We start from the raw sequence: 15,603 nt of genomic DNA on the forward strand, positions 1-15,603 counted from the left end.
AGTCAAACAGTTCTGCCACATGATTAATATAACTGTGAGCGTAAAAAAAAACACAGATGACTGCTGCAGATGTGAAACCATGGTTTCCTTCCATACACGCTGACCTCAGAAACTATTTGGACTCCCTCTCTGGATGTGACTGCATTATGTGCAAATTATATTTGATTTAATAGAATTAATGCCACGAGTTCACCCAAGCGTCCAAATCAACGTACGATCTCTCAACAGCAGACGATCAGTGACCAAAACGCATTCTTGGAGCGTTTCTTTTCGACGACAGTGTTTTCTAACACCAACTCACCGAGTGGCAATGCAGCAAATATGTTTCTTTCTCTTTTTTCTGGCTGAATATCGATATGACAGTGCAGTATTGGGAATGAACGGACGCGTTCCCAGCTGTCATTCTCATCCATTCATCCTAAAATGTGCACTCAGCACATAAGCAGGCCTCAGAAATTGATAAATAAAGCTTTAGGCGCTCAATTTGCACCACTAATGTTTCATAATAATGTGCTGTGAAGCAGAACAGCGGGGTTGAGGTTGTGTGTTTGTGACGAGGCCCCCTGTGTGGCCTTCACACACACACACACACACACACACACACACACACACACACACACACACACACACATCCACTCAGCCTCCAATTACCCACGTAATTCTTTCCATCCCTCCTCGGTAAACAACAGCGAATTAACTACAACCACGAGAAACATATTCGGCCTCGTATAACACCGGAGACACAGAAACGACGCGAATATTAGCAGTCCCGCGCGTGTTTACGTAGCTGCGGAGCGCTAGCTTTAGCAGGAGCTGAGCCCGCGCGGGCCGTGTCCCGATCCCTGCTTAGTGCACTACATAGACGGCTTCTCGCGGGGGCGTGCGCGCCGGACGTCGCTCATCTGTAGGACACACGTAGGCGGCTCGCTGCGTTTTGAGACGCAACCACGGTCATGATGCACAAACGGCGTTATTATTTACCTTCCACATTAACGCGTCGGGCTGCAGCCAACCGGGTTTACACGCGTATAAACCTGAGAGCCATGTAGCGTTTCTGTTACAATAACGGTTATAAATGCAGAACGGGTGTTGATAAACAGCTTGACCCAATTAAATGAGGTTTTTTAAATGAATGGCAGGCCTGTTGTTTACCTCTGAGGACAGGTGAATGAGGGCAGCGCTCCGGTGAGCTCCCGGGCTCCGGAGGAGAGCGCCTCTGCCGCGGGATCAGCCGAGCGTCCAGCGAGCCGCTTCCTGCCGGGCTGCCGGGACTGGAGCTGCGGTGCGGGGCTGATGCTGTCGGTTCGGTGTTGCTTCCGACTGAGATGGAAGAGGAGGAGGAGGAGGAGGACGCGGGAGGGCGGGTTGGGCTGTGCTGCTGATTTCCACGCAGGAGCTGGTAGGGCACCGTGGCACGAATGGGCTGCAACCGGCTCGTGTTGCCGGCGGAGGATGAGGATGCTAAAGAGGAGGAGGAGGAGGAGGAGGAGGAAGAGGAGGCGTTGATGGGGGACCCGTCATTGCTGCGCCTGACCCGACTTGAGTGCACAGGTGATGCTGACATGACTGAACCTAACTATGTGGTAGTTTCACTGCAAAATAAGCGAATAAATTCCTCCCCGGGCATTCATTAACTTAAGTCATTAATTAAACTTCTTTAACAGTTACAGTGTCGGCGCAGCGCGCAGCTCCGGTTTTGTAGCGGCGCGGCTCCCCTGAACGACGTTTCGCTCCTTCGGTCATGCGGGTGTTTGGCTGACGCTGACTAGTCTTTAAAATGAGTTCATCCGAGTATGGAAAGCTAAAAAAAAAGTTGACGCTTATCCCGACTGTCGTGTGTCTCGGCACCCCTCTCGCGCCTGCTGTTACTCCAAATGACAGGCACTTCAGCGGCGCAGTCAGTGAGACGCGTGGGCGGGAGCGTCCGGCGCCCTAGCGGCCTCTGATTGGTGCATCGCGCGAGCGAAGTAAAAACCGATTGGTCGGTCGAAAATGATGGATTTAGAGCGAGCCAATGGGGCCATTGTGGTTTAGAACGTTTGAGATCCTGCCTTGCTATTGGTTGGGATTGCACTAATCTGAAAGTACAAACATTAGTACTAGATAATAATACAGATGGTCAGCGTAACGGACTTAACTGTAAGCAGTGCGAACAGCGTGAGAGGTGCTAGTTGTCACAGGTGTTGCATCTCTAACTATAACGCTGTTTTTTTTTATACAGCTGCTGGGCAAACAAGTGAACCACACCGACATACATTTAGACAAGAGTCAACAAACCATTTTAACTCGAGATGTCTGGGTAAAAACATCAGGCTGGGGCAAGTTGTCACGTGTTTTACATTTAGATTAGTTAACCTGGTCAACTTTTGTTTGTGACAACAGACCCCAAAACCAGTAGTAAGGGTCATCGTCTGAAAGCTAAATAAACTTTCAATTGATGGGACAATAATTGACCTGAGATACAGGTATTTGAAAAGGTTTTGATCTATTTATACTAGGACATTTACGAAAAATCTTAATGGACCATAATCTTTACGTAATATCCTCATGATATTTGGCATAAATGAAAAATAGTTATTTTTTTAGCTCAATGTATTATTGGGTATTGCTACAAATATACCCATGCCATTTCAGAGTGGTTTGTGGTCCAGGGTCACATTTACATCTGTGATAAATCCTTAAATGTCCTCATCATTAACAAGATATGACCAACAAAACATATCAAAAAAAGTTATCAAACAATATTTTAATGAAACAACACCATATTACATGCTCAGAATTAAACATAAACATCATGTGGGATCAGAATCAATGAATTCTGTTCCAGATATGAATCAGTAAAGAATCCAACAACGTATCTAAGTTGATTTACCTAAAGAAGTGGCATTAAATTATTTTATAGACATTTTTATAGAGCAGACACAACACAATTTTGATTACTTCAGTACATTGAGTCTGATACATAGGAGGAAGCTTAGATGACAGACACATCAAAACAAAGACTAATCAAATAGACTTTTTTTTAATGAACAAAAATGATAAATGAAGTGATATCAAGTAAAGTACAGAGGATGTGAAGGAGACACAGCTAAACTCCTGAGTGCATTGAATAGCAGCACGCACTAAAATAAAACCCATTCATTAACCGAAATTCAGATGAAAGAAACAGTTTGACAACTGCGTGGCCTACTCAAACAGAACAGTAAATCCTACTAAAACCCATGTGCATGTTTTTGCAATCAAACTTTGTTCAAAATACATATCTGCCTCCCAAAATGGGGTGTGTCACGTTCAGGCAGAACCCTAAAAATGTCATGCATTAAAACCAAACACCACCATTCGAGGTATGCATATTCACACGAACTGAAAAAAAAGCACACTTTTACAAACAAAGAGATGTAATATTGGCCTATGTACGATGTCTCATGATTTTAAGTGCAATCCATTTATAAGTAACTTAAAGTGATACGTGATGTAAAAATACTTTATATCCCAAAGTAATATACAGAGACAACTCCAAGTAAGCTATATTGTATCCCGATTCCCCTGAAAAGTGCAAAACTACGTCATTGTTCCGTTTTGCACATCCCAACTAACCATTTGACTCAACCAATAGCAACAGTTTAGAGCGGGACTATTTATCTGACTGACTAATAGCAGACAGGAAGTGTTTTGGCTTCCCCTTTAAGGTTTATAGGTACTAAATGAAGAGTTACTGTAAATAGCGGACTATATAAACATATTTAAATATAACTTGTATTTGAATTAAATACTTCTATTACTGAATTATTCATCTTACTTGTGTAAAGATCATGGAGAGATAGATTACTATATAACTACTTTCGGTCAATGATCTTAAAACCGATTGCAGTGAGTCTTTGCAAAAGTAAGAAAAAACTAAAGGAAGGCCAACACAGAACAACCTTATTTCAGCTTAGCATATCATCTTATGCTACAGATTTTACACCCGTAAAAATTTGAACTACATTTGAAAAATGTAAAGTGGCGTGTCGTCTTATAAATACTTGTCTACTGCGCTAAAACGTGGCAGTAACGCTCATCCCACAATCAAGCGCAAGATCCTGAGAGGTGGTAAACCACCTTGATGCTAACTAAAAAGGACGTTATGTTCGGTTGAGCCCAACACCCTTCAGTAAGCCACTGATTTTTTCTCAGCTAAACTAGATCTTGGTTTGTTTAAGAGGCAAACGGTTAAAGAGAATCCTGACAGCCCAAGGGTCGTAGTTCACCGCGCGCTTCGAGATATAACCGACGGGCAAAGAGTCACGGCTCACAAAGCACGGAGTTCTCCAAGGTGAAGTCGTAACGAAAGTGGGCTAGTTTGTCATTTATGTCGTGAGGCAGGGTGATATCCGTTACGAAGGGCAGGCCCGCCTGCATGGCCACGATGTGTGGCGCTAAAGTGAAAGGTATGTCTCCTAGGAGCTCGGGGAGGGCTGGGGCGGCGTCTACGGCGGGCGTTTCTGACGACGTCCTGGCAGACGTGGGCTGGGAGGTAGGCCGAGGCGTCTCTGCATTTCCTCTGTTCCCGGCACTGGATGGCTGAACAAAAAGAAAGAGAATCCGCAGTGAAAACCGAGAAACCGGATCTGCTGAGGAGCAGCACTGTTATTATATTCATCACAGCATGTGTGACTCCACTATTGTGCCATTTACCAAATTGCCACTGTGAGCAAGCTCTTTAAATCCTCATTATTGCTGCCCGAGTTCAGCGTTTTACTCCGTTTCCATCGAGGTTGGGCGATGCGTGTCAGATATTGGTTACTTTATTACTGTTTTGACTGCATTAATGAGTCGATGAATTTGACGCTCTATAAAATCTGCCTCATATCAGGATGAGGATCTCGATGAAGGAGGTCACATGCTGCACCACGACTAGAGCTCACTTTTAACACAAGTAATGAGGCACTCGTGTGTGGATGATAACTGGCTTCAAACTGTTTGTAAATTGGAGCGAATCATTTTTGAATCAACGTAAACAATTCTTATTCAATCCTGCAAGCGTTCAAAAGTTTGGGGTCAGTAAGAGTTCAATTCAATTTATACACTAAACTGATGTGGCAGTCAAGACATTATAATATAATCCGACAAAAGATATTTATTTCAAATAAATGCTGTTCTCTTAAACGGTCCAATTATCAAAAAACTCTAACTGTTTCTTCATATTAGAGGATCATGTGAGTAAATCCTGGAGCTTTGTATTACAATAATAAATTACAAATTCAATACGTTAAGAAACATTTTTAGTGCTGTCAAAAGATTGTGATAAAGTTTTTTTCTTAGCATGTGTTTTGTGTATATTTATTATGTATTCATAAATACACACATATACAGTATATATTTTGATGCATCTACATGCACTTCTGTATTACTTGCAAGTATTCATGTATATTTGTATAATTTGTATTACAAATAAATATATTTAAAATATAAATGTTTGGTGAAATGTTATATTTATATGTACACACAGATGACAAAAATACACAGCGCACGTACGTATATTATGCAAACAAAAGAAGTACATGACTTTCTTCTTTCAAAAAAGTCATATACACCTACGATGGCTTTTTTTCCCTTTTGGGTGAACTGTTTCTTTAATTTATATTGTAATAATAGATACTTGGCATCGTAGGAATCACTTTCTGCTGACCAGAATCAATTCTGCCTTCACAAGCTGGAGAATTTAAAGCGCTAGATGAGGGTGTGCTTAAAATACACAAAAATAAACTGCTGGTGTGGACACAAATATTGTTATTTCTATATAGTTATCATATCAATATCCTAATATAAATCTTACCAACCCCAAACTTTGAAAATGCAGTAGAGCTTGTAGGTAGTGGCGTATTAATCAGCTCAAAAACACCAGTAAGAGACACGGTCATTCCTGGGCGTTATTAATTCAGGTCAAATATGAAACAAAACGCACAAAAAGATGCTATCGGTGATTAAACAAGCAAAGCTTTCCCTTCATTCCATTCCATTCAAGCTTGGTGAGTCTGGCGCTGGTTGTCGGAGCCGTGGAGGTGGTTTTACACTCTTGCCTTTCCTGTTTGTCTTATACCAATGCCAAACACATATCAGACAGAGAATAATCATCTATTAATGTCCGTTCTTTACTGTAACATGAGACTGGTACAGGAGAAGCAAAGCGGAGCAGAGGGGGGTGAAGCAAAACCCAAATAACTAACTGAACTAAGTAAGGTGGAACTCTGAACTTCCATACAATCAAAGTGGATGTGACCGAAAGCTGTCAAGCCTCAAGGCTACAAGAGCACAATAAACGCAGTCCATGTAAGTTGAGCACTATAATACAAGTTCTTTGAAACCACGTGATGAGAAGCAGAGTAAAATTTGGATTATTTTTATCTGGTACGGACAAGAGTAGCTAGGACATAAACCTACCATCTATGAAAACGTGAAGATATGAAGCTGGACGTGTGTGCTGCTAACGCTTAAAAGCATCAGTTTTCAAATATCCCAGCATAGTACTGTTCTCATGTCACATGATATTCAAGCAATTGTGCGAAGATTGCGCTTTATAAATCAAAATTCTGTACATTCGTGTCAGAGTTTTACTGCCTCTAGTGTTTCTTTTGGAGAGCCCAGCGATAAATTCCACTTTTGTGTAGCTCGTAAGACATCTTGTGGTTCCGCCGGGTCCCAGAGCTGCGGATTCATTTCTGAGGATGTCTTCTGCGGCGTTTCAACGGCTATCCTGCAAAGCGTCATTCTGTTCCTGTCAATGTTTGTCCATGTTTTGCATGCGGTGTCAAGTTCGTTCCCCTAAAAGTCAGCATGGAAAGGAAATTTCAGTCATCTTTTGTTCCCAATCGTGAGCGAAACGGCTTCCCAAACAAGGGAAAAAAAGACGTAGGGTGGGACGATTGGACGATCGGATTGATGTTTGCTGATTGCTGCGATGATAGGTTGCTGGAGAGATTCTTGTTTTTCACTGTGACTTTAACATTAAAGCACTGTGCAGTTTTTGCGGCCAATGTACCTGTAATTCAGGAACTATGTGACCTCTTTGGAACTCACCCAAGTCTTTCTTTGGAAACTCACATAACTGCAAATTGTCTTTTACAGCCGTTTCATTTTTTTTTTCTTCATGTGGCTTGTCCATTATTTTGTCCACCTGATTGTAAAACACGCTTTTCCCATTCACAAGTCGACTCCAGTAACTCCAGGCTTACGGGTTCAGCGAAAGCCCCTCTTATTCAAAGAGAAAGGCTGAGGCCGAGCGTCTTTCATTAGCCACATGTCTCCAGGCGGTGCAGCGGAACAGATTGCTGAATGGCAGAAGCACATGTTGGCGCTGTTCAGTCCTGCCACCTGGCACCTGTCACACAACCGCTCAGCCAGCGTAACTCAAGGGGCTCTTTCTCTCTCGTCCAGCACGCAGCATATGGAAATCACGCCGGCCCACTAGCGCCGATTGCTCTACGAGCGATCCTTAAGATTTAATTACTCACTTCGGGGTCAGAATGAAAACGTAACCCGATAAGCGTCTGGATGATTTACTATTCGCCAGGTCGAAGGTTTGATCACTTGAAAAGTGCAGCTCATTATTTCTCAACAAACAAGCGCGCCATTGGCTATGCTGCCATCCAAAGTTGGGAATTTAACTGATGCACAAAATTATTAGCGAATGTTTGGGGTATGGGAGGTGTTTGGGCTATACGAAAGTTGCTAACATTACATGATATGATGTGCAATAACGTCACTGCACTGGGCCGCATCGCAAGCCAAAGCTGATCGTAGCTTCATTGGTTTTAATGGGTCAAGCTTACGATGCGGTTATCCAATCACCAATCATCTGTTGAGCGAAAGTCGCATGACTTTTTTGACGCACATTGAGAAATTCAAGCCCTGTTACTTTCAAACCATCAGACCCTTTTATTGGTCAACGCTTAAAATGAGAACGAACAACTCGAACCCGTTGCGAAATGCATGTGGGGAAATTTGTTCACATTTCCAGATTTTCTGAATCCCTATTGAAATGACTGGAATTTTTTCAACTGAAATAATGAAGAGTGACTGCACCTTGAAAGACAAATATATGATTCTGACTTATGAGCTTCTGATGCCATGCCATGCGAGTTATTCACTGATAATTTTCCCCTCCGGTGAACTGTTAGCTTGTAAACCTTTGTGACTAGATTAATGAGTTTGTTAATTGTTCGAGTTCAATCAAGCTTTCAATGAACCAGCTGACAAACCAGTTCACAAATCACTCCGAATGATTCTCACTGACTCACTGATCCAGGCACAGAAACAAATATATGGCCACTCAGAACTATTTTAAATCTTGGTCTGCTGGTGGCTAATTCGTAGAAATTTGTACGTTTTTATACAATCCGTTCTCGCCACCCTGACGGTTAGGTTTACGGATGGGCTTAGGAGTAGAGCTACTTACAAACGTTAATGAATCATTAACAAATTCATTAAAAAAAACTCATAGTTTTCTCATGAGATCATGTTGGTAGTTGGGAAAACTATAATAGATGGACCTCGCTATCTGTTTAGTATAATGTACATCAAATAGCTGTAAATGTTTGATGTTTGCTGGTGAATATCACTAGATGGATCACTCAAAGTGAAAAAAACTCACCTTAGATGGTTGTACTATTACATTTGTTGCAGGCTGCTCAATGTTCATGGACTGTATCTTTTGTCTCTGCTCCTCAACAGTTTCACCTGAAAAGCAAAAAAGTCAAAAAGAATGAATCATTTTTAAATCAATCAGAGAAGTGCATTATTCAGCACGCAGCGAACCTCACAGCTAATCACGGACCCTTCCTGGCAAACAGCTTGACTTTCAGAATAATTGATTTTCCTTCTCTGCCAAGACAATAATGTAGATTAACTACACTTAACAGGGTGCTTTTCTGATTACATTAACAGATTATGAAGCATTAGTCCATCTAGGTACTTACAGCCACAATTAACACTGTTACTTGACAGAAACCTGCAACACCTTGGAATCATATCCAGACACTAACAGAACGATGTATGATATATACAGACAGGACCTGTTGTTTACATCTCTTCCCTGTGTGGAGCTGCGGATGGTGCAATTCCTCCCTGAAAACGAAACCCAGCCCCTTCCTGAGAACCACAGAGCTGGATGTCTTGGTGAACGTCTGCTCATCTCTGGGGCCTTTACACACACACACACACACACACACAGAGCATGGCTCCTCCCTGTTATTACCAACACCTGCACAAATAAGTCCCTCTGAGATGCTGCCTATTGTTTATGTTCTGGGAAAAAGCTTGTATGACTTGTGTCTAAAGGGGCGTTCACACTGACAGCGATAGAATCACTGGAGGTCACCGGGTCGTGGTGTTGGTTGCTAGTAGCTGTTCCTCCTGGACTGAAATTTTCAAATGAATCATGAGGTGGGTCAGGTCCTCCGCTCACATTTGTTTGTTTAAAATCGCCATCTTCAAATGCCAGCAAATATATAATCTGCTGCAAAATTCTGTCAGCGTTAATTTCTTTTAAGACGTTTCATGCCAAAAGGAAGTAGTGATGCACCAAAATAAATTTCTAACCAAAACGAAATATACAGCTTCCTTTCATTTAGGTTGATTTTAGCTCAAAACCAAAACTAAAAATACATTTTGAGTAACCGAAACTAAATCTGAGTGACTGAACTCTGCTGTTCAGGGTGTCGTGTTTTCAGGTGATAAATGTAAGGGGTCATGAGTTTATTTATTTATTTATTTTGTACCGTTCTCTGAGGTCCACTTAAAATGTTATCAAGATTTTGACATTACAAAAAAAACATAATTCAGAAGCAGTAAGCTAGGTGTGGTGGGGTGTAGACTTCTCCATTGTGTCTTTTCCCGGGATTAAGTGAACATGCAGAACATGAGGATTCACATTAAATAGTGTTTTTGCGGTTTAATATTCACAGACACTATAAATCACCAGACTCAAGCGTGCGCTGCTGTCTATCGGACTGCAAAAAGATATTCATTTTCAATCTGCTACGTTACAGACTGTACTGACAAACTATGCTGACTCGGGAAATGTGATGTGACTGATGTGATAAGCATGTGTGACATGGCAGTTTTAAGGGGCGGGGTTAACTTTATATTAGGCTTATCTTATATTGAAAAACGAAACCTTTTTTTCTGTAGTGTTTATGACTCTCGTACTCTTTCAAAGCGGTACGTTTCTTATGATAAAGTATGATAAAACTAAAGATGAGATTGTGTGAAACTTGACGATACGGCATATCATATTAGTCGATTTTTTTTTTTTAACGCATGCTCTTCTGGAATGTGCTATTACCCGTTTATGCAGCTTTAATAACTATTGCAATGAAACAAATGAGAGCACGTGGGCACATTTCTGGTTATTAAATTCATTCAGCAGAGCTAATTACTGTAAATGGGTAATATTAAACCGAATTAAACAACAACACTAGGAAACTACTCACAGCAATTGCCTTTATAAGTTCGTCTGTAAGAGCACTAATATTTTCTCACTCGAAATATTTCTTTATACAGCCCATGTTGTTATTGTTTGCTTTTTAATCTCCAAATTTTGCAGTCAAAGTGTAAACGCGAACGGAGTGAGACTGCTTTAAAACGCGACACAACAAAGTGACCCCATAGCAACAGTTGCTATCGTACAAATCACATACGGTCACTGTCATTTGCACTTCAAAGTCGAAAGCAAGGAATATCTTTCCCCAAGAGAAGCGGATCTGTGGCACAGATAAATAATGCAACGTAAGCCTATAGTATCCCTTATGTGCTGTCAGCAAAATCACCTCAGCCTCGTCACCCGGACTGAACCAGAAACCCAGGTCAAACGGGCCCGGAGGCGATCCGAACACATGCACCTGATGACACAGAGACATCACAGACCATTCCATTCATGCAGGAAAATAACCTGAACTCGCTTTAATAAAATACACTGCATCACCTAAAAATTAGAAACGGCCTTTTCGCTTTAAGAAAAAGCTAGTTTCATAAACTGTTTCGTTCATATCCGGTAAATCCAGAGCGATTGAATTTGAGTTTGAGTTTATTTCTACCATATAATTCTATCCTGAAGTACTGAGATTGAGACACATGAAGCAAGCTGCACTCTGGACCGGTTTAATTGCATAATGTTACATCACGTACGTTTTTTTGCGTTCCTGTTGCCAAGCGCACTACTTAAACCCACGATGAAGAGTGAATAAAAGAGGTTTCCAACATTAAAACGCACAACGAGTAATTCACTTAGTTACGAAATGAACCTGAGAAAGTACTTACAACTCAAAAATCGATAGAATAATAAAGTTTTATAATCTTTTTTTAATAATACTGCAACTTTGCTTAAAGAATGAGCAATAACATTGTGGAGTTTAGTCCAAATGCACTCATGAAGTCACGAACTGAGCTTTTATTTGCTGTCGCCGTAGCCTTTCTGACATCCTGACAATGCAGATGCAGCAATTAAGCACCAGTTAAAATGAACGCCACAAGAGTTAAGCGACAATCCAAAACAGCAGGCTTTGAATAAGCATCAGCTTCAAATGAAAAGCGTCACGGCCCCTCCTCCGTTCGTTCCCAGAGCTTTCTCGCAGCACGGTTAGCCTAAAACTGGAGAAGCGTTCTAGTTTGCCAAACATCCATCCATCCTCAAATATTCAGTGGTAATTTTCCGTTCCCCGGTTTGCAATATTTCCTCAAACTGCATGGGCACACGGACCGAGCTATTCAGATTTGGCTCGAGCCCTCAGTCAACATATCCTGCACTTTACGAAGCATGGGATCTCGCTTTCCCTTTGACCTACATTCCCTCTAATATAGTTACAATGCAGATTGCATGCTTCCTGTCCGCCAGAAGGGCAAAGATACGTTACCGTGGAGCTGTCAGACAAGCAGAAATAATAAAAAACATAAACCCAATTACTGCAAGTGTGGTTTCTTTCTGTCAAGGACACAAAGTCAGTTTTTTTGGCGGACGGCTGATCATTGACAATTCATATCAACTTTAGGTAAAGAAAACTGGGGCACAACCTCAATACAGGACATACTACTGCCTGATTAATTAGACTAAGTACAGAATAAGCTTTCATATACTAAATGTGAGGATTGATTTATAGCGCCCTCTCGTGGTATAACAGCATTAACCAAACAATGTGTTTAGTTAGGATTATAGTTATGACCATATTTTCGGACTACTGTCTTTGTTTATAGATAGAAAGATAAATACAATCGAGGGACAGATCGGTAGACAGACATATAGATGCGGAAGTCAAAAAAAAAAAAAGAATAACATGTAGACACTAATAAAGGCGCTTCCAAAAACGATCAAATGACTTACCAATGATGACAAACCCATCGGTTTCTCTCTCGGAGGATTTTTTGGCACCATCATTCTTGAACCCGAAGAACTTCAACATCTTGTGTGTCTGTGATGAATTTCTGAGTCACCCAACAACAAACGTGATAGATAGGACGTTACGAGCAGGTTTCGAAATCAATCGAGTTTTACTGTTTTACTGGTTTATTCTATTATTCTAGTATTCGACAACAGAACCGACGCGGTCTATTTGAATGTATGGTTTGGCATGATTTCTGGTGTTTTGTTTTTCCTGGAGAGCTCTAGATAGACGCAAGTTAGCAAGCGTTAGTTTCAAAACAGTCACACGCTGTGACGACACACACAATGTCCGCTAAAATACCGCAAACGACAAAAATACTGCCCAACTTTAAATCATACCTTAATTATATTTAGCTTCGTTTGTAGTATAAAAACCGAGCTGATGTTACTCGACCGAAGTTTTGTTTACGAGTCCTTCCCACGCCGTGTCCGACTGTTTTTTCGCTCCGTGTGGAAACCAAAGTAGGAAGAGATTTGCGGTTTAATACACACACACACACACACACACACACACACACACACACACACACACACACACACACACACACACACACACACACACACAACAACAACAACAACAACAACAACAATAATAATGTCGCTCAAACAGAAATGTGAAAATCGTGAAAAATTAAGCAACACGCACTAGAACTATGTTAAGCTTTTACGTTGTTTATGTTTGCTCTCTTTTCCTATTTATTGTATATATGCTCAAGGAAATGTTACACTGTATGTTGATAAAATTTCTTTCAAAAGAAACGAGTATGTTGATAAAATTTCTTTCAAAAGAAACGAGTCTGACCACAGCTAGGAACTATAGTTAACATGTATTTTGTTTCTAACGTTTTTCTGCGACGCAACGGAAGCGGCGTCGTCGTGGAATACGTCACTTGCTCTAAGTTTTCCCGCGTCTCCGGCGATAGACAGCTTGTGGATCGTTTCGGGTTTTACTTTTTGTGTATGATTTGTCACAAACCTCCACAATGACAGGCGTTTACGAGTCTCCGAAGCCCAGAATTAACGCGTCGATGCTGGCTCAATACATCGGGCGACCGGTCTGCTTCGTTGGACGCTTGGAAAAGGTGTTTTAATAACACACTGCTAGCCTGAAAGTATTATCAGTCGATTTAATACATGAACTCCTCACAGAACCTTCTTACTCTATATAATGGGAAATAAAAGCGAATGATATATGATAGGAGCCTTTGAGTAGTTTTCAGTATCGTGTGCCTATCCGTGCGCATTATGTTGTGTAACAGAGCTTGTGTGTTGACAGGTGCATCCATCAGGAAAGGCTCTTACTCTGTCAGACGGAGAAGGAAAGTCTGCATCAGTGGAGCTCAATGAACCTGTGAGTGATCGGAGCGGTATCCTGCAGCTCTCTCTCTTTCTCTCTGTTATTTAATTCATTAAGCATGTTTTTCTCTCTCTCTCTTCTGTCCCATTTAGCTGGATGAGGAGCTGAGTGGGATTGTGGAGATTATCGGGATGGTGTCGAACAAAGGAGAAATTATGGCTGTTTCGTACACTCAGTATCGAGAGGACAAAATCTCTTTTGGTACCCGTTCTTATACCGATACAGATTCATTTTAGTCTCACTGCGTGCACTTCGATGTAAACCGTTTTCTTTTGTTTTGCAGATCTGGAGCTGTACAACGAAGGCCTGAAAGTTCTCCATGATTTTCCCCAGTATTACCCGTTTGAGGTGTCATTAAGTGGTTGAACTGCACTTTTTATTCGCCTTTTACAGTTTCTTTATAATTCGATATTTACTGTGTTTGTAAAAAAAAAAATATGTAAACATTGTTTTGTTTTTGTTACTTGGAATAAAACCTTTAAACCCTTGGTTGCATTATTAATTGACCATATGCTGACGATATCATTTTGGAATTATTGTTTTTATTTATTTTTTTAATCATGAACAAATCATGGTTATGAGGGAAATTTTAAGAACTCAAAACAGTTTCTGTAATTGATCTATAAAAGCGAGCCCCCCGATCTCTCATTCGTTCAGCCACTCTCTTGCTGTTTGATTTTACAGATTAATTATGGTTAATACTTGATTTAAATATGAATGTACATCTGATGTGTTTGTTTCTAAGTAAGTTTTGAATGTTTAAATGTACATTGACTACACGGATACAAGAAGGATGAGGTTAAATGCGATTTTGTAGTATATTCTGTATTAAATGATGGGACTGTTCATAGGCATGTGCCGAGTAACTGCCAGATAAGCTTATTAAAACAAGTTGCTATGTATTGCCAAAAAATAATCAGTTTTTATCACTTTTATTGAAAATAATAATATATGATGCTGGTCTACAGACATATTCTACATTAAAAGAAGAATTAATTTCATTTTTTCTCCATATGATTTTATTATATATCCTATGCTTGTCTCCGAACATTTCCTGAAAGTGTCTCCAAGCTCAATTATTTTGGTCTTTTTTTTCCCACACAAATATCTCAATTCTGTTTGATTATGCATATTTGTCCACTAGATGGCAGTAAAATGAAAAACTAAACCGGTATCACGTTGTGACTTCGACCAAGATGGCACTTCAAGAGTTCAAATGCACCATTAACTATTAAAAATAAAGATAAAAATGCACTGCCCCCGGTCTATCCAAGAAGCAGATGAGTTTTATTCATCTGAATGGATTTGGAGAAATCCAGCATTACTTCACAAGCTCGTCGCTGAATCCTTGGCAGTGAATGGGTGCCGTCAGAATCTACGAAGACTCCATCAGTTAACAACACGCTGTGAAGGGAAATAAGAAACAAATCCATCATTAAAACGTGTTCGCTTTAAACTGTTGCTTTTGGCTAATCGCTCCACCCATAATATTGCTTTCTACACCGAAAAATAAGTCTGAATGAGGAGATGCACAGGTCAAGCACTGCTTATAAGCAAAGAAAAAAAAGAAGCAGCCTTAGACAAATATGCTGGTGTGTTTTCATGTGAGAGGATAACACTGTTTCCACCGAAGCAAGCATTAAAGTGTGTTATTATTATATACTCTTATTTTGGCCAGAGGTGAAGAGAAAGGTCGTCTTGTCTGAACTAAGTTTTTTTTACATTCTCAAAACACGGTTTATACAGCGGTGACCCATGGGAAACTAAAACCAGACGCCTGGAATTTCCTTCTTTATTAATGCGAGAAAGAGAACTTGTACCATTACAAAAT

At 40.7% G+C, this 15,603-nt stretch overlaps 3 protein-coding genes across 4 annotated transcripts in view; 1 reads left to right on the top strand and 2 right to left on the bottom strand.

Moving 5' to 3' along the window:
• Window positions 1-1,889, bottom strand: part of glcci1a (glucocorticoid induced 1a) — a 29,826-nt gene extending 27,937 nt beyond the window's left edge. Inside the window, exon 1 of the mRNA XM_043217403.1 lies at window positions 1,153-1,889. Within this exon, the coding sequence (XP_043073338.1) occupies window positions 1,153-1,564 (412 nt within the window). The 5' untranslated portion in view covers window positions 1,565-1,889. The remainder of the gene's footprint in view (window positions 1-1,152) is intronic.
• Window positions 1,890-2,727: 838 nt separating this feature from the next.
• umad1 (UBAP1-MVB12-associated (UMA) domain containing 1) lies at window positions 2,728-12,866 on the bottom strand. Of its 2 annotated transcripts, none has more exons than XM_043217405.1 (4): window positions 12,755-12,866; window positions 12,356-12,456; window positions 8,633-8,718; window positions 2,728-4,563 (listed from the first exon to the last, which is right to left on the bottom strand). In XM_043217405.1, exons 2-4 carry the CDS (start codon window positions 12,432-12,434, stop codon window positions 4,285-4,287), a joined length of 444 nt encoding a protein of 147 aa, XP_043073340.1. In that variant the 5' UTR covers window positions 12,435-12,456; window positions 12,755-12,866; the 3' UTR covers window positions 2,728-4,284. The 2 variants fall into 2 exon arrangements, with proteins under 2 accessions (XP_043073340.1, XP_043073341.1); XM_043217406.1 differs by having other exon boundaries at window positions 12,356-12,443; window positions 12,755-12,853.
• Window positions 12,867-13,274: 408 nt separating this feature from the next.
• On the top strand, window positions 13,275-14,260 carry rpa3 (replication protein A3). Its single transcript, XM_043218065.1, has 4 exons — window positions 13,275-13,497; window positions 13,692-13,766; window positions 13,865-13,973; window positions 14,056-14,260. Exons 1-4 carry the CDS (start codon window positions 13,399-13,401, stop codon window positions 14,136-14,138), a joined length of 366 nt encoding a protein of 121 aa, XP_043074000.1. The 5' UTR covers window positions 13,275-13,398; the 3' UTR covers window positions 14,139-14,260.
• Window positions 14,261-15,603: the final 1,343 nt, after the last annotated feature.

This window comes from Puntigrus tetrazona, chromosome 19 (assembly GCF_018831695.1).
Source record: "Puntigrus tetrazona isolate hp1 chromosome 19, ASM1883169v1, whole genome shotgun sequence".
Lineage (NCBI taxonomy): Eukaryota > Metazoa > Chordata > Actinopteri > Cypriniformes > Cyprinidae > Puntigrus > Puntigrus tetrazona.